Source organism: Mesoplodon bidens, assembly GCF_964165515.1.
Source record: "Mesoplodon bidens genome assembly, chromosome: 15".
Lineage (NCBI taxonomy): Eukaryota > Metazoa > Chordata > Mammalia > Artiodactyla > Ziphiidae > Mesoplodon > Mesoplodon bidens.
In genome coordinates, this window is record NC_138171.1 from 5,068,005 (window position 1) to 5,089,567 (window position 21,563).

At 53.2% G+C, this 21,563-nt stretch overlaps 1 protein-coding gene across 1 annotated transcript in view; it reads left to right on the forward strand.

Moving 5' to 3' along the window:
* The window catches only part of APCDD1L (APC down-regulated 1 like), a gene marked incomplete at its 3' end in the record, with an annotated part of 49,762 nt that extends 28,730 nt beyond the window's left edge, over nucleotides 1–21,032 (forward strand). The window contains exons 2-4 of the mRNA XM_081256424.1: nucleotides 12,195–12,333; nucleotides 15,061–15,613; nucleotides 20,262–21,032. Coding sequence (XP_081112550.1) covers nucleotides 12,195–12,333; nucleotides 15,061–15,613; nucleotides 20,262–21,032 — 1,463 coding nt within the window. The remainder of the gene's footprint in view (nucleotides 1–12,194; nucleotides 12,334–15,060; nucleotides 15,614–20,261) is intronic.
* Between the last annotated feature and the right edge of the window lie 531 nt (nucleotides 21,033–21,563).

The window sequence follows — 21,563 nt, forward strand, 5'->3', positions numbered from 1 at the left end:
ATTGCACACCCCCAAAACGGAACTCTCCCCAGGTCTCCATCTCAGGAATAGCACCACCAGCCCCCCCAGTTTCCTGGCTGAGAACCTGCATAGCCACGACACCCTCCTCCCTGCCTTCACCCCACGTCTCAGCAGCCCCAGGCTGGCTTTCCCATCTCCAGCACCTACTCCTCAGCACCCCACTTCCCCAGCCTCGCCTCCACACCTGGGATTTGAGGTGGTCTCCCACGGGTCACCTTAAGCCCCTCCTTCCCCTCCGCGACATACACTAAGTCATCCTTAACACAAGCCAGCAGGGCCTTAGCGCCTTGGTCCCCAGCCGCCTGTCATTGTGTGCCACCAGCAGCAATTTGGCCACATCTGATTGCTACTGTCCCATAATTGGGTCAACGTTTCTCTCCAAATCAACGAACTCATTTTCACTTATTTTTAAAGATAACCTATCCTTGTATGCTTTAGCCTCATGCTAACAAAATCCCAGGCTGGATGTGTCAGTTATCCAGCTGAGTCGAAATAGACATGTAATTACTCAGATGTGAACTGTCCATCACCTACGCCTGGAATCACCGGCAGTGCCACCCAGGTAAGCACGGGGCCCTTGGGAAAGCACTGCCTTTCAAAACGTCCACCTGCTCTCCGCCCCCGCACCGCGGCGCTCCCTCTGCTTGAAGCACACTCCCCGCTTCCCCGGTGCCAGCAGGCCTCCCGTGCAGCTCCTGCCGCTAATGACGTCTGGCTCAGCCCGGCTGCTGGTTCACACCTTCCTGCTACGTGCTCAGCCTCTGCACACCTCCACTTATGCACTGGGTCCTCACACCGAGCCTTCGGGGTTGCCCTGGCTCAGAGCATCAGGCCCTGAGCCCTTGTAGAAGCATCTTTGCACCCCGTGGTCAGGCACGCAGTAGGTGCTCTGTCGTGCAGAGACCAGGGGCTGTGTGTGCCTTTGGAAGGAGAGTGGAGTTTCCAGGTAACAGAGCTGGTTTGCAGTTTGGGCCTTTCCACCGCCCGATTAGCGTGATGGAAAGCTAGACACTCTGCGAGACTCTTTTTCGGAGTCTCTGTTTGCTCGTCTGTAAAATGGGGGGGGGGGGCGGGCAATCTCAATACCAACCCCAAAGACTCGATGTGTGGACCCAGTGGATAAGTAATCGTGGGCTTTGCAGACTCTAGAGCTTCACAGAAATGTGTGCCTTATTATTAGGATGGTAGCAAGATGCCCGATGACTAATCCACTGTGCTCATCCAATCAGCGCTGCTGCTGTCCCCTTGGTGAGCGACGTGGCACTGCTGCTGTCCCCTTGGTGAGCGGCGCGCTCCCTCCCCAGGATAAGAACGCAGCCATCCAGGGTCGCAAGGGAGGGCAAGAATCACAAGCCTGTTTATTTAACATTTAGGAAGCCGGCGTATTTCCCTGTACCTTGTCTGCGACACTAAAGCCAATATTTGCGTCTTTGGGATTCTATTTGTATGGTAATTTAAAAATAGGGTTTGGACTTACAGCCGGCCTTTCTCCCGAAACTCCAAAAGCACATTAATTTTCTAGACAGTAAAATAATGCCATAATTAAATATTACCATTTCTTTTAAAATAAAATCCGGTAACTCGCAACAAAATGGGTTTTTCGAAACATGATGTAGGTTTTCCCTCAAAATCGCACTCTAGGGAAATTCCTTATTTCGAATGTATGGAAGAGACCACGAACTTAATCTCAACACAGTGTAAGAAAAATTGACTTGTTAAATGACAATAATTTTCTCGCATTTAAAATCTCCGTGCCTCCTGTCATGGCTGACCCAAAGGCCCCCCTGGATGCGTGTTTGGGGAAAGGCTCCCGAGGAGCCACGATGCTTGGTTTCACTGTTGATGAAGCTTCCCAGATGCCCTTTCTGGTGGTTCCAACTGGAGTGTTTGTTCTGCGTTGCAAACTTCTTCGAAAGAAGAAGGAAAGGGGGCGAGGCTAGGGGAGCCCGTGACCCTCGCCCTTCGGTCTCCAAGTACGTCCTCTGTGCAAGCGGAACCCAAGACCTCCCACGTGGAAGGAAGCATGCGCCCCGGCGCTGGCCTTCCAGAGGCTCCCTCTTCGCCCAAGCCAAGGTGAACGGAGGGAGCCCGGAGGCCCTCGGCTGGAGGCCGGGTCTGGAGGAGGCGGTGCCGGGTTTCATCCGGGGCCGCCCAACCGCCCCAGCCAAAGCTCAAGAGGGCCCCCTTGTGGAAACTCCCGAGAACAGCCCCGTAGGTGACGCACTTCCCCCAACGCTGGGGCTGCTCCCCGGACCCCCGCCCCCACACACACGTCTCTGGGCAGCTCTCAGATCCAAAGGCACCCAATGGAGACCGATAGGCTCCATCCTGCTCTCCTCGAAGCCTAAATAATTCTGAGACAAGAAGACTCTTGGGCCCTCCGGGGAAGACCTGGTGGAGAACCAGTTCCTATGGCCCCATGAAGAGTTAAGCTCCTCCAGTGGCCGCCCCAAGATCCCTACTCCTGCGCCCTTTTCCGGGAGTCTTCACCGCGATAACACAAACGTCTTCTTTCTTATTGAATGTGTCAAAACCTTGTGATTACCTCTGCCAAATTCCTGTTCTGTAGAACAATGGGAGCTTCAGTCTTCTGCCAAGAGAGCGGAGAAGGATTCAATCCAACGGGAGACTTCTAGACACACGTTCCGTTTAGCAAACACTGACTTGTAACTACATCCCTCAGGGCAGGCACCAGAATGTTCCGCGAGGCCGAGCCAGGTCCAGAAGCCCGGAGAGATCTCACATTCTATCTCTCCAGGCCCCAGCTCCCCCTCGCCGCACCCCTCAAAGCACAGGGCTGAACGCTGGTATCCACGGAGAGCCCTGACCAAATTTGGTATAAATTAGGAACATCTAAGGGGCCAACATGCAGATCTGGGAACACAGGCGCTAAAGCTGAGGGAAGGAGGCCTTGTCTCCAAGACACCAGAGCATCTGGGTGAAAAGGGAAACACCTCCATCAATCACCCTGATGCCTTGGCTATTTGGAAACAGCTGGGCTTTGGCTGGAATCTTCCAGTTTTCATCTGGGTGGAAGCCCCAGCCAGAGCGAGGAATAATTAGTATTATCACGGGGCTGAGGGAGTTTTGATGTGAACGGTTTTGGTACTGGAACAATCCTAAACAAACAAACAAACAAAAACTGGCTGATGAGCCAGGCCTGGTGGGCTGGACTTTGTCTTCCAAACCCCCATTCCTTTCCCATCCCGTGAGCTGTGCGTTTCCACTTCCATTATCAGGAAATGCTCAACACAGGCCGCCACGCCACGGGGAGATAGCTACACGGTCAGCCACTCCCCTTGACGAAATGTTTTCAATTTTGGAAACACAAACATAAAACAGTCCCCTTCTCCAAGTGGCACCAATTAGGTCCACCTTTTCCACCGACCCCCCTGGTCCAGCCCAAGCTGGGACTTTTAACCCAGAACGGGGGAAACAGTGACAAACCAAGCTATGTCCCTTCAGTAGCCTTTCAACACACTGACATCCGAGTCTGAGGCTCTCCTGCGCCTCAACGGCTCAGAATCTGTTTTTCCGGGCACGTGGTCCTTCCAGAATTCCTCAGGGCAACTTTAAACTCTGAGCTCACCAAGCAAAAGAGGGCACGTGTCACAGTCCTGGGATGCTGCCGGGCTGGGAGGTGGTGTGCACTTTTTTCTAGAGCACACCATTTCTGAGTTTCCCAAGAATGCAAAGTCCATCCTGCCTCACGCCCACGCCCCAGCCTTGAAGGCAAAGACTCTCAGATTAGATGGTTAATGAGATTCAGTTATGGCCAAATGAGGGACATATGAGGAATGTGAAGGCCAGCCATCCACACCAGCGGGGAAGTTCAGGCTCCTTAGAATTCAAAGTTTGTCTTCATATTTCTGTGATTTGCTGGTACTGTCATAGTGAGCCAATCTGTAACCCCCTCCGGGGAGTTTAAACGGAGACTCTGCGTGCCTTTTGTGCAATGGCTTCATTGGAAAGCACATCTTTTGCTGTAGCAACACAGTGACAGCTGCCATTTCAACAGCCGGTTTCTGAAGCTTGTTGGCGAAACATTCTCTGTGTGCTGTTGCACACCAGCCCATCTTGATTCGTGAAAGGCGGCCGCCTCTAATCAAGAGAGGTTATTTTTTGGGTGGGGGTTTTTATTTAAATGTGCATAAGCTTCCAAGTACAAACATTCTAGGTGAATTACCTCAAGCTAAGGATTTTGAAATAATCCAGAGGGTTTCAGACTTCTCTCTTTTTTTAAGCAAGAGAACCCTTTTCTCAAAGCAGATCTTAATTAGCCTCCCACTACATAAACCAGAGCAAATGGCGGAGGCTGCAAGGGCTGAAGCATAAGGCGGGAGGCCAGAGCCCCACTCACTGGGTCTCCCCTTCTCTCCTGAAAAAAACACCTGTGGGCTTCAGAAAACAGCTTGAAACCTCTGATGCAGCGAAATTTGACACACACATCCCATTCTTGAGCTGGAGCTATGCTTCCAAGACAGCAGCCGCCAGCCACATATGGCCCCTGAGGCCCTGAAATGTGACCCATCTAAACTGAGTTGTGCTGTGAGTGTAAATATATGCCCGATTTCGAAGACTTGTATTTGAAAAGGCATATAAAATATCTCATTACTAGTTTTCATATCTATTACACGTTGAATTTATACATGTTGAATGTATTACATATACTATTAGGGGCTGGATAAAATATCGTTAAAATTAATTTCACCTGCTACTTTTTAGCCTTTTTAATGCGTGACTCACAGTCTCTGTTTACTGAACAGTGCCATGGAGCTAGATGGAGCCTTCCTTGGGGGTGCAGAACCATATCAGGGTCCTGGTTTGGCTGGGGCAGGTCCCAAGGGTCAAAAAGTCTATAAAGCCAAGGACCCGGCATCAGGTTCCTATGCCAGATCTGGCCCATCCTCAAAACTCTCAGCAGGACTTGATGCTCAGACTTAAATCTCCCTTTGCCTACTTCTCTTTCCTCTCTACCTGCTTGGATCAATCAGGGTCCCCAGCCTGCTGGGAACTCCCTTACTGACTACCCTTTCACCCTCAGCCAGATTCTTAGTGATCCCAGCAGCTGCAAGCCTTCTCTTTCTCCACTTCCATTTCAAGCCTGACTCTAACAGCCACACACATGATGGAAATCACCAGCCAATTTTTAGGAGGAGAAACTTCAAGGGGGTGGGAGAAATGTCAACAAGGAATTCATGTGCATTGGTCTTACGGAGCACGTCATTCATTCATCCATTCAACTAAAAGTAGCAATCACAACTAGCACTTATTGAGTGTTGACTATGTGAAGGTGTTGTTCTAAGTGCTGTCCATGTACTGACACAACAAATATTTATTTAGCATCCATCAGGCACTGTGCTAGGGGCTGGGAATCAGCAGGGAGCAGGAGAGATAAGGGCCTGTCCTCGTGGAAAGGAAAGGAAAGGAGAGAAAGGAAAAGGAAAGGAAAGGAAGAAGAAGAGGGGAAATGAAGGAGGGAAGATAGAGAGAAAGAAAAGAGGGAAGGAAGGAAAGAAGGAAGAGAGGAAGGAAGAAAGAAGTTGAGGCACCTGGGGTGACACCTCAGTAGCAGTGAGCACCCGGCACCTACATCTTGGTTTCTAAATACTATTCTCCAATAAAAGGAACAAGGACTCCTTGGAGAAATGGCTGACTCCAGGGCTGGGTCAGGAAAAGTACAAAATGAGCCTGGAAGATCTTCTAGTGCCAGAAAATGAGGACATGCTCAAAAAAAAAAAAAAAAAAAAAAAAAAAAAAAGACAAGTGCATGTAAAAAGGACCCAGGAGCTAAGTCGATGGAGCTCCCAATGGCCAAATCAGGGACAATTTGAGCCACAAAGTAAATAATGACAGCAATGGATTGTAACCTATAAAATAAATATCCCTGAGTTCATACTAAGACAAATAATAATTGAATAAAGAGATAAACAGGGAGAAGGGACAGTGCTTCCTTATTACAGCACAATTCCAATCAATAAATCCAGAAAGTTATAGATAAAACAGTAAAAAATAAATACAGAAAGAATGACAGAACTAGAAGATGACCATTTGGGAAACACCACAGTGATAACTGTTGTAAGTAAGGATCGTCAATGGTCATCAATAGATGCTAAAATTAGTGGGGGGAGTATAATGGAAAACAAGATATTTGCATGAGCTCTAAGTATATCCCCATAAGATAATTATTAATTACAAAGAGGAAAGGAGTAATTTAACAGTGGAGAAACCTGGCAGACACCTCTTTAAGCAAGTGGTCAAAGTTAACGTCACCAGCGTTGGGACAAATGGACATCTCAGTACCTCCTGAAGCAATGACTGAGAGGGGCACAACATTGCTTCCTTGGGGTTCCTGCCAAAACTGCCCAAGCTGAATAAAATCGTGAATAAACATCGGAAAACCCCAAACCGAAGAACACACTTCAAAATAATTGGCCAGTACTCTTCAAAAGTGTCAAGGTTGTGAAAGACATAAACCAAAGAAGCATCTCTGATTGAAGGATGCTAAAGAGACGTGACAACTAAGTGTGATGTGTGATCCTGGATTGGATCCTGGACCAGAAAGGAGACATTACTGGGACAAGTGGTGAAATCTGTATAGGATTTGTAGACTAATTCTAACATGGGATCGGTGTTAATTTCCTGGTTTTGATCATTGTACTATATATCTTTGCAAGATGTTAACCTCTGGGGAAACCAGGTATACTAGAGCTCTTTCTACTGCTTTGGCAAAATTTCTGTAGGTCTGAAATGATACCAACTTGAAAAGTCAAAAAATAAAAGTAAATAAAAAACAGCAAGGGGCTTCCCTGGTGGCGCAGTGGTTGAGAGTCCACCTGCCGATGCAGGGGACACGGGTTCGTGCCCCCGTCCGGGAAGATCCCACATGCCGCGGAGCGGCTGGGCCCGTGAGCCATGGCCGCTGAGCCTGCGCGTCCGGAGCCTGTGCTCCGCAACGTGAGAGGTCACAACAGTGAGAGGCTGCATACCGCAAGAGATGGGAAGGGGAAAATAGCAGAAGGGAATGTTTGATGTCAGCCTGCCTGCCAGGAAACACCGATTATGCTGAGACCCCAGTGAGTGGGAAGCACCCAGCTCAAAGCAGAGGGAGAGGTGCTCTGGCCGAGGAACAGCATTGCAACAGCCCCGAGGCAGGAAAGTTTGCTATTCATCCCTAGGAACACACAATAGAGAACTATGGGGCGGATCTGATGTATGGCCCTGGAAAGACAGGAAGACAACCGATGTTGAAGGGCCCTGGAGATCATAAGGAAAAGCGTGGAATGTTACTCCAAGTGTGTTAGGAAGTTTTTGGCCATTGTGTATATTTCCTTTGAGACACTTAACGATTCTTTGAAATTATAATCCATAGTGGGACTACTTGATTAATACCAGCCTCCCCGAGAGAACAGGAACTCCGGCCATCATGTGCCGCTTTACAAAGGCATGTAACAGCCATGCAGGGTTCGTGTCGGGGAGGAGTAGATGGACAGAGTTAGGGTGCTGGGAGAGCTGGGTGGCCCTTGGTGTTGGTTGTGAATTGAATTGCGTCCCCAGAAAGCTATGTTCAGAGCCTAACCCCTGGTACCTGTGTATGTGACCGTATTTGGAAATAAGGTCTTTACAGATGTAGATGCGGTCGTATCGGACCAGGGTGGGCCTGAACCCAGTGACTGGTGTCCTTATAAGAGAAAGAGAGGGAGCTTTGGGTACAGAGCTGCAGACACACAGAGAAGAAAGACGGCCCTGTGACGACAGAGGCAGAGATTGAAGGGATGCAGCTATAAACCAAGGATGCTTGGAACCCCCAGAACCTGGGAGAGGCAGGAAGGACCCTCCCCCAGAGTCTCAGGAGAGAACGCGGCCCTGCCCACCCCTTGATTTCAGACTTCTGGTCTCCAGACTGTGAGAGGATAACGTCCTGCTGTTTTCGGTCCCCCAGTTTGCTGTCCTTTGTGGTGGTGGCTCCAGAACGCACAGCCATGAGGGGAAGTGATGGGTTAACCTCCGTCTCTCCCTCTTCGTTCTGTGCACCCCCCTCAGGCTACTGACCATTTACTTAGTAAATCGTTACTTATTAAATATTATTTACTTAAAGTATTACTTAGTCTTTTAAAATCCAGTTCAGACCAAGCCCCTTTTAAACCTCAGTCTTGTCCTTGGCAATGTGGGCTGTGAAAGCAGTGTTTTGCTACGGTAACTGCAGCTGCTTTTTAACACCCTCTACAATTGATGCATAACCGCTGGAATAAGAAATGCTCGCCACTGCACCCAAATCACCTGGCACACCTCCCAGAACCTCAGAACAAGCCAATTAGGATGGGGGGGAAAGAAACAAAACACAGTGCTTTTCGTTTGCTTCTTGCCTGTAAAAGAAAGGTATCTGAAGACCTGATCATTTCTCCATCTGCTCTGGCTACAAACCCCATGTCTTTCCTCCACCCCTCCCACCCCCCACCATGGATTTAGACCTATGCTTTTCACGTTCTTTGAAGAAAACACGGATGGTGGACCTGGGTGTAAATCTTCTCCCAAGGCTCCATTTTTCATCTGGAAAAGGAAGATAATCACGTCCATCTAAGAGAAGTGTTGTGAACAGTAGAAAAGAAAAGTAGATAAGAAAAGGGAAGTAGATAAGAAAAGGGCAGATATTTTTTATTCCACTTATACAAAATATCCAGGATAGGCAAATCCATAGAGACAGAAAGCAGATTATGGCTGCTAGGGTTTGAGAGGAGAGAGGCGTGGAGACTGACTGCTAATGGGTACAGAGTTTCCTTTCGGGGTGATGGAAAATTCTGGAACTAGACAGAGCTGATGTTTGCATGGCCTGGTGAACATCTTAAATGCCACCGAATGTTAATTGTATGCTTTAAAATGGTTAAAATGGTGACTTTTATGTTAGGTGTATTTTACCATATTTTATTTGTTAATTGGATAAGAAGCATCTGCCTGGGGTAGGGTGGCCAAGTCTCTCCACTCTCGGAACCTCAGTTTCTTCATCTGCAAAATGGGGGCACTGGCTGAACCTGGACCATGGGCAGTTGTGCAGATGACACCTGCTGGTCCATAGGTATGGCTGGCACCTGGAAGCACTCCATCAGTGCACTGACAGGCTTCCTTCCCTGGGATTCCTGGGTGAGTCAACCTCCGCTCAAGACAGACTCCAAGGTCTCCCTCCCCCCTAAGACCCCAGGCAGGTTCCACACGATGTTTGCCACGTAGCCTGCTCCTGGCATTCTGACTCATGATCATACAACAGGCTGGAGCAGATCATATTTTAAACCCCAGTCGCCTGGTCTGAGCAATTTGACGCTCTGGATTTAATTCTGCAGGTAATTTGAACGATGCGATCTAATTTCAAATGTCCTGCTCTTATGAGTGCAAAAGCAGCATAATTTTTAATTAGTGGGTAAACAGTAAATAATGGATGGCAGTAAGTGGACACCACTGTTAATTAAAAATCCATGGTTGATAAAAATCAATTTGGCCCACGCATTTAACTCAGTCTATCAGGTCCCCAGGAAAAGTTGTGCAAGCCGGCCCACGGCACCACCTGCTTTCAGTTGTGGTTCCCTGAGCTCAGACTTTTCTAGGGGGGAGGAAAGAGGGAGAGAAAGGAAAGAAAATCTATAAGCTACCTCCAAAGCTGGGACTGGAAACATTTCATGTGTTCATTTCTAATCGGTTGGTTTCATTTTTGCAACCTTGAAGTTGAAGCTTCAGCCGAGAGGCAGTGTCACGCTCCACTCGGGTTTTTACAAAGAAGGGCTCCAGTTGTGTTTTCTGTTTTGCATGTACATGTTCTGAATATGGTGAGATTTCACCGTATCTCCTTGTCTCCTGACTTAATTAAATCCCAATTTCTCGCAGAAAAGCAAGACAAACTAAAACACACTTAGCGGGAACATACTATCTCAGGATTCGTGTCAAAATATAACATCGTGAAGGCGACATCTCTTCGAGGTGCCTTCAGAGGGAGTACCTGGGGGAAAGGCTCGTTTCCTTTTGAACAGAAAACATTTCCTCAAGAAATCAAGCTTTGTGGAAACAGCGCCAATGTCATATTCGGGGCCTGTTCACAGTTTTGCTCTGAGACATAAGCTTGATTTTCCTACCAGGCAAATAACACCCACACCCGTTTGACCTTTTTCTTCCCTTTGCTCCCATCCATTCCCCAAATCAACACTTGCATTGTCAAGCTTCACTGACAACCAGTGATGTTCAAATTAACCCACAGAATTGGATGCAGGGGACCCAGAGGGTCCGGGCGGAGTGGATTTCAGGAGCACAAGAAGGCGTGAGCCGTGGACGCGGATGCATGTATGTCCCAGCTCAGGACTCCCGACGGGGCCATGCTGGGCGTTTGGCCCAACGTGGATGCCCACCCATCCACCCCAACAACCTGGCTCTGATCCCAAAAGGCTAGATGTGCCTGAGTTAACACAGAACCACTCTTTCAAGACTCCCCTTGGCGTGGACTCACTGCGGAATGGCCCTGAGAGCCTTTGGGGCAGCCCAAGTGCCCACTGTCCGTGGGGACACCACAGCCCTGGTACATTGGTTGTTTATTTTCCTCTCTCTTATTTGGCTGTTTAAAGCCTGTAAATCAGGTGTAGGACACAGCAGGAATATACAGGGACCCAGTGCTACACAGGATCTGTACTCATTCCCTCATTCAGCCCCTCCCCCAGCCTGCAACGCAGAAGGAGCCATGGTTAAGCTGTCAGGCCAGAGCCGATGGCCTGGCTCGAAGCCTGGCTCCATCACCGGGGGCAGCCTGGGCCCCAGGCCAGCTAAGCCCGGGTCGCCCAGCCCGTGGCTCTACCCATCAGAGGCAGCGGATGCCAACCCCATCTCCTGGGGTCGTTGCAACGGTGGGCTAACGTATACAAATCTAAGAAAATATAATAAAAATGCACGGAGCCGGCCCTGAGTGAACAGGAGCCACTGATGCCACATCGTGGTCCCCGTCGGTGTCACTCCAGTTTTCGCAGCTGGTCCCTGGGGACCCCGAGCGTCTCCCGGTGAGACCCCAGACCTCCAGGAAAGTGAGGAATCCACTGTGAGAGGCCGAGGGGGGCAGAGAGCTTGGGGGCCACGGGCCCAGTCAGACGGCTTCGAAGGGGCGGGCGGGGACCTCAGCCTCCCTGGCCGAACGGCCCTGCCTGACCCCGCCAGGACCACGTGACTGTGTGCTGGGGGGTGGGCAGCAGGGGGCACCATGCATTCACTCCTCACTCAGCCCACACGCCCTCCTGGGCCTCCTGGACCGGCCCAGCAGGTCTCTCCAGCTGCCCGCCATCTCCGCCAGGCCCCCCGCGCCCCCCCCGACCCACTTCAGCCACAGGCGTGGTGGGAAGAAGCGCCCTGGGAAGGCCTGTTGCAGGCGCGGGGCCGGCGGGTCGAGGCGGCCGCCCCTGAGCGCAGCCGGTCGCTGTAACATCTGGATGCTGCTCTTCGCCAAGCTTCCCACACCTCCCGCCATCTGGGCTGCATCAAGCCCGACCCTCTGAGCAGGGATGACAGTTTCCAGGGGAACTGCTGCTCTTTGGCAGCTGGAGGCCCTGGTGGTCTCACCTCTGAGCTGCTCCTAGAAGTGAAGATCCCACGGCCAGGCCTGGCTTGTCTCCACGAGCCGAGCCCGTCTGGAGAGGGCGGGGACCCCGGGCCGGCCCCACTGCTCACAGCCTCCTCCCTGAGGCCTCCGAGCCCACCCCTGGCCCTGCTGCGGGCCTCACGCCTCAGCCTGACCCCACCACACGCACCCCGAGTGAGCACCACGGCGAGCCGGCGCCGGCCAGGGCCCACCCGAGGGGACGGACGACACCCGGGCCTGGCACCACGGAGGGACCATGAAGGGAGTGGCCACGAGCGGCGGGCACAGGTCTGGCCGCTCCAGGGGCAGAGGTCAAGCAGAGCCTGGGCTCCTGGTGGGAGGGGGTGGAAGTCCCACCGTCCGGCCCCGCTGAGTCCAGGCTGCCTCCCGTCCCGGGTGCAGGGCCCGTCCGCGACTGCCCGGCGGCACTCGGCCACGGCAGGCAGGCGCGCAGAAGGCAGAGGAGTCCCGAGGCTGACTCGAGGCGCCCCGATCTGGGGAGCCCATTGCTGGCCGGGCAGCTGAAGAACCAGGGTGTGCTGGGATCGCTGACCCGGGTCCGTCTGCTTTGCAGCCCACACTGCAGAGGCAGCCGGGATGGCAGAGGGTAGCCGCCTGCGCTGGGGACCACACTGCCGGCAGCTCCTGCCCAGCAGAGCGCCCGTCACCGCACTGCTGCCCCCACGCCTGGACGGGCCCTGGATCTCCACTGGGTAAGACCCTGCTGAGGTCACGCTGACCACAGGCCCCTGGGCTTGGAGGCTTCACCCACCCTGAGCCTCAGTGTCCCATATCTGGGAAACGGGCACAATTTGTGCAACTGTCCAGAGGCCTGCCAAGCACGTGCTTGCTGTCACCCTCCCCAGAGTGAGCCTGGCAGGTCGGGACTGTGTCGGGCATCCTGCCCCAGCCACAGACAGCAACTGGATGAAATGCACTTGTTCCACACACTGAGCACCTGCTGTGCAAACACTTATTGAGGAGGTACTATGAGTTGGGTGCAGGGGGAGCTGCGGTGGAGACAAGCCCTAAACACAGAAATGAGTGACATAAACTTGAGATGGTGAAAGACATAAAATGGAGGATGTGAGAGTGAGTGGCCTGGGAGGGCTCTTTCGAGGGCAGTCACAGAAGGCTTCTCGGAGATGGTGACATTCAGTCGAGATCTGAAAGGAGGAAGGAGTCAGCCATCCAGGGAGCCAGGGGCAGAACCAGGCAGAGGCAGCAGCTGGTGCAAAGGTCCTGAGGCCGGAAGGAGTAGGCCAGAGAGGGCCCAGGGGTCCTGCCTGCCCATCGAATTCTCCTTCTAACCTGACAGGCTCACCTGACCTTTCAGAGGCCCCAGTGCTGCTCTGGGGCGATAGGCTTTGTGCTCTGCCCTCATCTGTGGGGCAGCCAGCTGGGTCCTCCCTCCCAGGGTCAGGGAGAAGGAAGGCAGTGTCCTCCTCCACACCTAGTACATCCCCTCCTCCCCGGCCAGCCCCTTGGGCCAGTCCCATCCTGGGGTCAGGGACTGGACTTTCCATGTCCTCCACACACCTCCCGAGGTCAGGGAAAAATCCAGCTGCCAAACATCTGCTAGTGCACTGGGGGAGGAAGGGACTTGAGTCCTGCAAAGATGCCCTGGATGCATTCCCAGCCTCTGCCCCCTCCTCGACCCCACAGGCCAGGTGGGGCTCAGGCACCACTGGCCGGGGTCACTCTGAGACAGAACTGAGACATGGGGAGGAGGACGGGGACTGGCTGCAGGCTGTTCCTGCCCCAAGACAACAGCATTCCAGAGAATTCTAGAAACTTCTAATATTTTGCTACTAGAAAGTCCCCCATTGTACCCTTCAGACAGGCTTTGCTGTTTTCTGGGAGTAGTGCAGGGAAAGACCCAGAGTCTGGGAACCACCGAGCTGTCTGGTGTGACCTGCTGCGTTCCTTTGGGCAAATCTTCCCACCCTCGGGTATGTGAGATACCTCTCTCCATTTTTAACCACTGCCTGTACTGGTATTTCCTTACGATTTTTCTTTAAACCAACTTGCTTTTGTTGGTGTAAATATATTCATGCATTTTTACAGCTTTATTGGGGGATAATTGGTATACTGTACACATTTACAGCGCTATGATTATTTTTAAAGGAAGTGTAACATCACTGTGGCTATGGGGAGCTGAGCCACTTGCCATAAATAGGAGGTAACCATAAAAAGAAAGTCAATGAAAACAAAACAACATCATTAAATTTTCACCTGATTCGCTGCCTGCCTAAGGCCCTGAGTCTGTTCACTTTGGGAGAAAAGGGAGATTGGTGTTAAAGACACATGAACTCCAACCAAGACTCTCTCCTTAATATAACCAGAAAGACTGAAAGAAAAGGGTGAGCGAGAACATATTTCTCCTGCTCCAGCAGCGCTGGTATGAAACATTTTGAGAAAATAACAGTACAGGTGGCACCTGGTTAGCTAACATTGTGCAGGGGGTACCTGCCTGCTCTTTTCCCCGGGGAACTTGTCCACCATCCACCCCAAGCCAGGGTGTGACTGGGGGTCTAGGAGTCATGGTTTCATCACCAGCAGAATAGGGCTCGGGGGTCAGGGCCAGCCTGACACCTGGCTTTGCAAATAAAATTTTATTGGCACACAACCACGCCCACCATGTACATACTGTCTCTGGCTACTTTAGCTCCAGAACCACGATCTTGAGTAACTGCCACAAAGACAGAAATACTTATTATCTGACCCTTCACTGGAAAAGTTCGCTGGTTTAGATCAACAAGGCTGTCACAGATGTGGGTGAAATGTGGTGGCAGGGGGCCTGTCAGCTTAGCCAGGGGCGTGACAATGTAAGCACCCATCATTCACGATTCACTCAGCGAGGACCAGGGTTTGGGGGCGTCCTGTGTGTGCCAGGCCCTGGACCAGGTGCCAGGAATCCAACGGGGAGAGAACAGGCAGGACCCTGCCGCCAGGAGCTCAGAGCACAGGGCTCCCCAAATGGTGCGAAGGAGCCCCCGTTTCTTAAGCTCCTCCCAGGTGCCACCACTGGCTGCTTCCTCGAAACCCTGACTGTGGATCCAGGGCCTTCGAGTCCCAGAGGAAGGAGCCAGGCGTTATCCAGGCTCACAATCCTCAGGACGGACAGAAATGGGATTTGAACCCGGGTCCTCTGCTGCGAAGCCTGTGTGTTTCTTGGGCCAAGGGGGATCCACGGGACCCACGGGGAGCCGGGCCAGGACGGGGGATGTCCGGTGAAAAAGGCATTTGGGATGGCGTGGAAGGACAGCTTCTGCTGAGGCCACAAGGCAGGAGTGGGAGGCCCCCAGACCCCAAAGTGGGAAACTGAGGCTGCACGCTCCCAGCCCTGCGCTGAGGCCTGAAGCAGAGGCTGTAGGAGGGGCTCCCGGAGCGAGGCTGGGGGACTCACTGCTCTGCCCAACCCCCCTCTGCCCCCGCAGCTGCGAGGTGCGCCCGGGACCCGAGTTCCTCACCCGCTCCTACACCTTCTATCCCAACCGCCTCTTCCGCGCCTACCAGTTCTACTACAGGGACCCCTCGTGCCGGGAGCCCGCCCACTCACTGCTCATCAAGGGCAAGGTGCGCCTGCGCCGGGCCTCCTGGGTCACCCGGGGCGCCACCGAGGCCGACTACCACCTGCACAAGGTGGGCGTCGTCTTCCACAGCCGCCGCGCCCTGCTCGACGTGGCCGGGCGCCTGGACCAGAGCGGGGCCGGCCAGGCCTGCGCGCGCCGCCTGCCCGCCGCCCAGGCCTGGCTGCCGGGGGCCCTGTACGAGCTTCTGGGCGCCGGGGCTGAGCGGGACTGCGCGGCCGCCCTGGGCTTCACCATGCACGAGCTCAGCCTGGTCCGCGTGCAGCGCCGCCTGCAGCCCGAGCCCCGGGACGCGCCCCGGCTGGTGGAGGAGCTCTACCTGGGGGACATCCACACCGACCGGGCCGAGCGGCGGCACTACCGGCCCACCGGCTACCAGCGCCCGCTGCAGAGCGCCCTGGTGAGTCAGGGGCCCCGGGAGGGCGAGCCCTGAGAGCCTGTGGGATCTGCCCCTGCCTAGGGCCCTCTCTGCACAGACCCTCTCCCCCCCCCCACCCGCACTGGTCTGCTTGCCGCAGGACCTTTGCACATGCTCTTCCCTCTGCTCTAGACATCTTTTCTCAGGTCTGGACAGAAGGACTCCTGGGGAGTCTTCTGGAGTGTGGTCCTCCTGACATCCTCCTCGTGGACCCGGCAGGGTCCCTTCCTGCCCCTGCTATGCATGGGCAGGTCCCCCCTCCCTCAGTTCCCGACTCAGCTGTTCCCTCCCATCCCCACTCTGCACGGTTCCCAGCACTCGGCACACTCTGGGCTGCACTGTTTGTTTACTGGCTGACCGCCTTCTCCCAATAGCACCCGTTGGGGGGGGGTCCCTGTGCCCCTCCGTGTCCCCACAACTGGCCCAGGGGCTGGCACACAGGCTGGGCCAGTAAATGTTGGTGAATGAACTAGGGGGGCAGCTCCTCCAGAGCTCTGCCAGGCGGCCGCACAGCCCTCGAAGGCCCCTCTGGAAAGCTCCACGTGGACCCACTGTTACCCTGCAGCCAGCGGCACTGAGTGCTCCCTGTCATGCTAACATCAGGCGGAGCGGCGCTTTCTCAGACTCTGACTGTTCTCAAGATGCCGGCACCTGGGCATCTTCTTAGAAAGCACAGTCAAGTTCGCGGGTCTGGCCTGGGATTTTGCATTTCTAACAAGCTCCCAGGTGGTCCATGGACCACCCTCTGGGCAGGAGGCTGCAGTCTAAAGGGAGATGCCCTCTCTTTGAGATGTGCCCACCCCAAAGTGAATTTCACGTAAGTCAATTTACCTAGACTTTAACTTAAAGACATCACAAACATACTCTCCCGATTTGGGGAAGATCTAATAGCCCCTTTTCGTCCGATGAGCACACAGGCAAAAAGAAACTCAACTTTATGTACGTAAAGTTCTCCTGGCACATAGCACAGAGCCTGGTGGGCAAGGCTAGGGCCTCGTGACCACTCCAGTGAGTCTGGTGAAACCCCAGGACCCCTCCTCAGAAAAATATTTGTAAAAGCATAAAATAAAAGACATGGGATTTAAACAGAAACCAATTCTATTAAAAGAGTTACCCAAGTCTTAAAACATTCTGAGGTGGGGATACTATGAATGGGAATTCTTTATTCTCGCTGTTGTAAACAGTGTTTCTAGTATCTGCAACACTGTTGATATGAGATCGGCCACAAAGCAGAAGTTTCCACTGAAGCTACAGGGGTTTGTTGCCCACATTCACAATTAGAAGAAACTTTTGATTTTAGGTTGAGGTTTGTAAAAATGAAGTCGAGGTTAGGACTCTGGGTTAAGAATGTCTGTAGGAAATACCCAAGGGATATTTTTCAAAAGTGAGAATGGATGGATGGATGGGGGAATGGATGGGTTCAGGCATCCGTATCAAGTGCTCTTTGAGCCCACAGGCAACCCTCACATGTTCAGCATGTACTGAGTGCCTGCTGTATACTAGACACGGAATTAAACCAGATGCGGCAACATGTCACCCTCGAGGGCAGCCTCTTGTCAAAGCATCCCCAGTGTGTGTGTGGGGGGGAGGGGCACCTGGTTTGAGCCCATCTGCTCTCTCTCCTTCTCCCACCTCCCTCCTCCCAACCCAAGATCTGGGTAGCAGAGAAGAGGCACAGCATGAAGCCCTCATGATCAGAAAAGCAGCCTGAGTTCTCTTCATAACCTCGAAACGATTCCCCTTTTGGCAGCCAATGTTCTAGGCTGGTCTGACGTCCATCCTTTTAGAGCGGAGAAGGCACTGGTGGTGGGGTGATGACCGGCACCTGCCGCCTCGTTAGGAGGGCAAACTGCTCTGAATGCAGAGAGGACGGACCCCGGGGCATGGAGGATGACAGTGCCACGTCTCCCCAGGCCAGGCTCTGGGGCTGCAGACGCCTTCCCTCCTGTTGCCTGACCAGCCAGGGTGGCCCACGCAACCTGCAATGCAGTTGCCAAGCAGAACATTCAAGGCCAGCAGGGCCAGATGTATGGATGTTAAATTAAATGTTCACTCACTAACTGCCCCCCTCCGCATAAAAAAAGAAAAAGGAAGATAATTTCACAGAAGGATACACTGCAGATAAACTCCCCAAGTAACGAATCAGTCATTACCTTATGCCCTCTGGAGCCCAAGCCTTGCCCACAACCCAAACCAGATGGTAAACATGAACATTTTTAGAAGTTAATTAATTTAAAACCAATTTGATCCCCAAATTCATTGCCTGGATATAGAATCCTAATCAATCAGCCAACGCTCGACCAAAATCATCTAAGCCTGGTGTCACCTCTGGGAGTTAACTAGAAACTGTATGTGCTGTTGGTATAACTTTATATAACAGGCTTAAACCAGTAAGAGTTTGGCTTGCACACAAGTGTGAATTCTGCTGGCTGGGGCCTTGTTTATTAACACGTGCAACTCCGGACCTGTGCACAACGATGCCTGGAAGGTTTTTGATAGAGACAGGTACTTTCTTCCATCCCCTTCCAGAGCATCAGAGAAGGAAATGCTTTCTCTCTCCCTCTCTCACCTTCAAGTCTTGCTAGCTCTCCATTTGTTTCTGCCATGCAGAAAACTGCTTGCCCCAAATTACCAACCAGCATCCCCAGATGTCCTGTCTGCAAAGGATTTTTTTTTTTTTTTTTTTGAGATACGTGGGCCTCTCACTGTTGTGGCCTCTCCCATTGCGGAGCACAGGCTCTGGACGCGCAGGCTCAGCGGCCATGGCTCATGGGTCCAGCCGTTCCATGGCATGTGGGATCTTCCCGGACCGGGGCACGAATGCACATCGTGCGAACCTGCATCGGCAGGCAGACTCTCAACCACTGCGCCACCAGGGAAGCCCCAAAAGATATCTTTTGAGGGAGAAAGGCAGCCCTGAGATTATTTTGATGTAATGAACTATGTCCTGTCAATACACATTAGTGTAATAACAGTTGGAATGTGGGTTAAAATGCCTAAATTAGAGACTCTTACCAGCCAGCATTCCAATTACCTGCACTCCAGCTAACTACCCGGCTTTCTTGCTTCTTTCTGTCACAAACGTTTCTGTAGCCATTTATTAGCATTTCCAAGTGCCTTCTAGTCCTCTGGGTCAAAATCCCCCAAACCAAAAATAATATCATTTTCTGTATTATGGGAAAAAAGGCAACTTTAGGTTCACCATAGAAATAAATAAGAGCTTATAATGTAGCAATCCAAAATAGAAAAAAAAAAAAGTCTGTTCTCAATCATCCAATATTTTCTTTCTAAACTAGAACTCCCAAATGCCCCCTTGTTTGGCATGAAACTCATCCAGGAGCAATCTGTGGAAATCTTTTGTTTTTTGAACAAAAAAAATTGGAGCTGTTTTGCCAGCTGGGGCTTCAAAATGCCTTTCCCCTTCCCTGTCCTGTGTGCACCCATGGCCCTGGGTGTCCTTCTGGAACTACAAAAGCTGGGGATGCTTGCTTTGACAAGTGGCTGTTCCAGGACATTTACCTCTCAGAAGGATGCTCTGAACTAAATTCTGGGCAGCAGCTCCCTTAAAAAAAAAAAAAAAAAAGTCTGTATCTGGTTTCTTTTTGGCCTGGACTGAGCTTTTTCACTCCAGAATGCAGACAGGACTACTCCCACGCAATTTGGTTTAGCATCTGCTTCCTGTTGACGTGTTTTACTGTAAACCCAGCTCATGAGAATTTATAAGACAGGGGCAACTGTAAATAAGGCCAAAGCGAGAGGAAAACAGCCTCGGGCAACGGAGGACTGTGGCCGCACCTGACAACGCAGAGGGGGCTGGGCTTCCAGTTATAAATAACACAAACATGAACATCTTTGTGCCAAACCTGTTTGCAACTTTTCAGACACGCCTCAGCACAGACGCTCAGCAAGGGGTTCCAAGGGCATGAGAGTTTTAGTGGCTGTAAGGTAACAGTTCATGAAAAGTGCTCAGCACAGCTCCTGGCCCTTACAAAGCACCTAAAAAAGAATGAGTTGGGGGTGGGGGAAGTAACAACAGGCAGGAGAAAGACAGTAAACATTAACGGTCGAATTTTGGGACCAAGCAGGCCGGGTGTGGGAAAAGACAACTTCTTTCAAATCCCAGGACACAAGTTCCATCCATCTCTCCTTCCTTGGTTTGCCCGATACACCCGCTGCGAGCAGGTACTGTGCTAGGCCCTGGTGATGGAGCGGCCACAGAGAGACAGCCTGGGCTTCCTGGAGCTTACTCTCCAGTGAAGGGGGAGGAGTGGAGAGCAGAGGAAATAGGGTGTGACACGTCCCTGAGCGCTACAAGGGGCTGAGGCCCACCATACAAGGGGTGGTCGGGAAAGGTCTCTCTAGGGCCTCTGAGCTGAGACTGAGAGGTCGGGAAGGAGGTGGCCAGCCTACATGCCGGGGGTAGTTCCGGGTAGAAGCAGCAGCAGGTGCAAAGGCCCAGAGGGTGGAGGAGCCGCCTGAGGTCCACGAAGAGTGAAGTGACCGTCCGGGCTGCAGGGGGGGGAGTGAAGGGGTGACGGGCGGCCGGGGGCGGGACCCCGAGCCAGCCCGCCGCAGGTGCGCCCTGACTTCCCCGCCTCGGAAGTCACCGCCTTCCCTTTGTCTCTGCCAGCACCACGCCCGCCCCTGCCCGGCTTGCAGCCTCATCGCCCGCTCCGACGAGCACCACCCGCCCGTGCTGCCCCGCCGGGCGGCCCTGCCCCTGCGTCTGGGCGGCCGCTGGGTCAGCCCCGGGTGCGAGGTGCGCCCTGCCGTGCTCTTCCTCACCAGGTTCTTCACCTTCCACGGGCACAACCGCTCCTGGGAAGGGTATTACCGCCACTTCTCGGACCCCACCTGCCGGCAGCCCACCTTCACCGTTTACGCAGCCGGCCGCTACACCAAGGGCACGCCGTCTGCCAAGGTTCGTGGCGGCACCGAGCTGGTGTTCCAGGTCACGCGAGCCCGCGTCACCCCCATGGACCGGGTCACCACGGCCATGCTCAACTTCTCCGAGCCGAGCAGCTGTGGCGGCCCGGGGGCCTGGTACCTGGGAGCCGAGCGGGATGTCACAGCCACCAACGGGTGCCTGCCGCTGGGCATCAGGCTCCCCCACGTGGAGTACGAGCTCTTCAAGATGGAGGAGGGCCCCCTCGGGCAAAGCCTGCTCTTCATCGGACAAAGGCCCACTGACGGCTCCAGTCCCGACACCCCGGAGAAGAGGCCCACATCCTACCAAGCACCCCTGGTGCTCTGTGACAGGGTGGCCTGGGGCTTCTCCAGGCCTCCGCAGCACAGGCCTCTGCTGCAGACGCCCGTCAGCGGTGGGGGGCTGGGTCCCCCAGCGGCCCCTCTCCCCTTACTGCTTCTGGTTCTCGGGCTGGCCTTCTTCCAGTGGCTATGAAATTGGTCTCTGACTTCCAGACGGTGCCTCAGGACACTCGTCCGACCCCATGGACTCCCTTCTGGCACAGACTCCTCCACCCGTGACTGTCCTGGACAGCTACACAGCCCGGCCTGTGTCCTAAGTGGCTCAGCACCTGAGTTTCAACAGCACCTGCAGAGTCTACACCATGGCCAGCAACTCGAATCACGACCACAGACTCGGGCATCGCAGCAACGTCAATTGCTCCGAGTTCCTAAGTGCTCACTCCCAACTTTCCTGGGCAGCACGCGGACCAGCGCCGGGGAGTGGACCACACCCGCCTCCCTGCCCGACGGCACCCCAGTTCCCTCCCTGAGCCCTTGAGATTCAGTGAAATGGAAACACGGTTCTGCACGCGCGTGCTGCCACTGCTCTGCTGAGTCTGTGGGTTGTTGTTTAAAAGATTATTAATTTGAATTGAGCAATACAAACTGAAAGCCGAGCCATGAATTAAAGATGCTGCTTCGGGCTTTCAGGACGTCTCAGCTCACTGGCAGGGGCTCGGCTCGG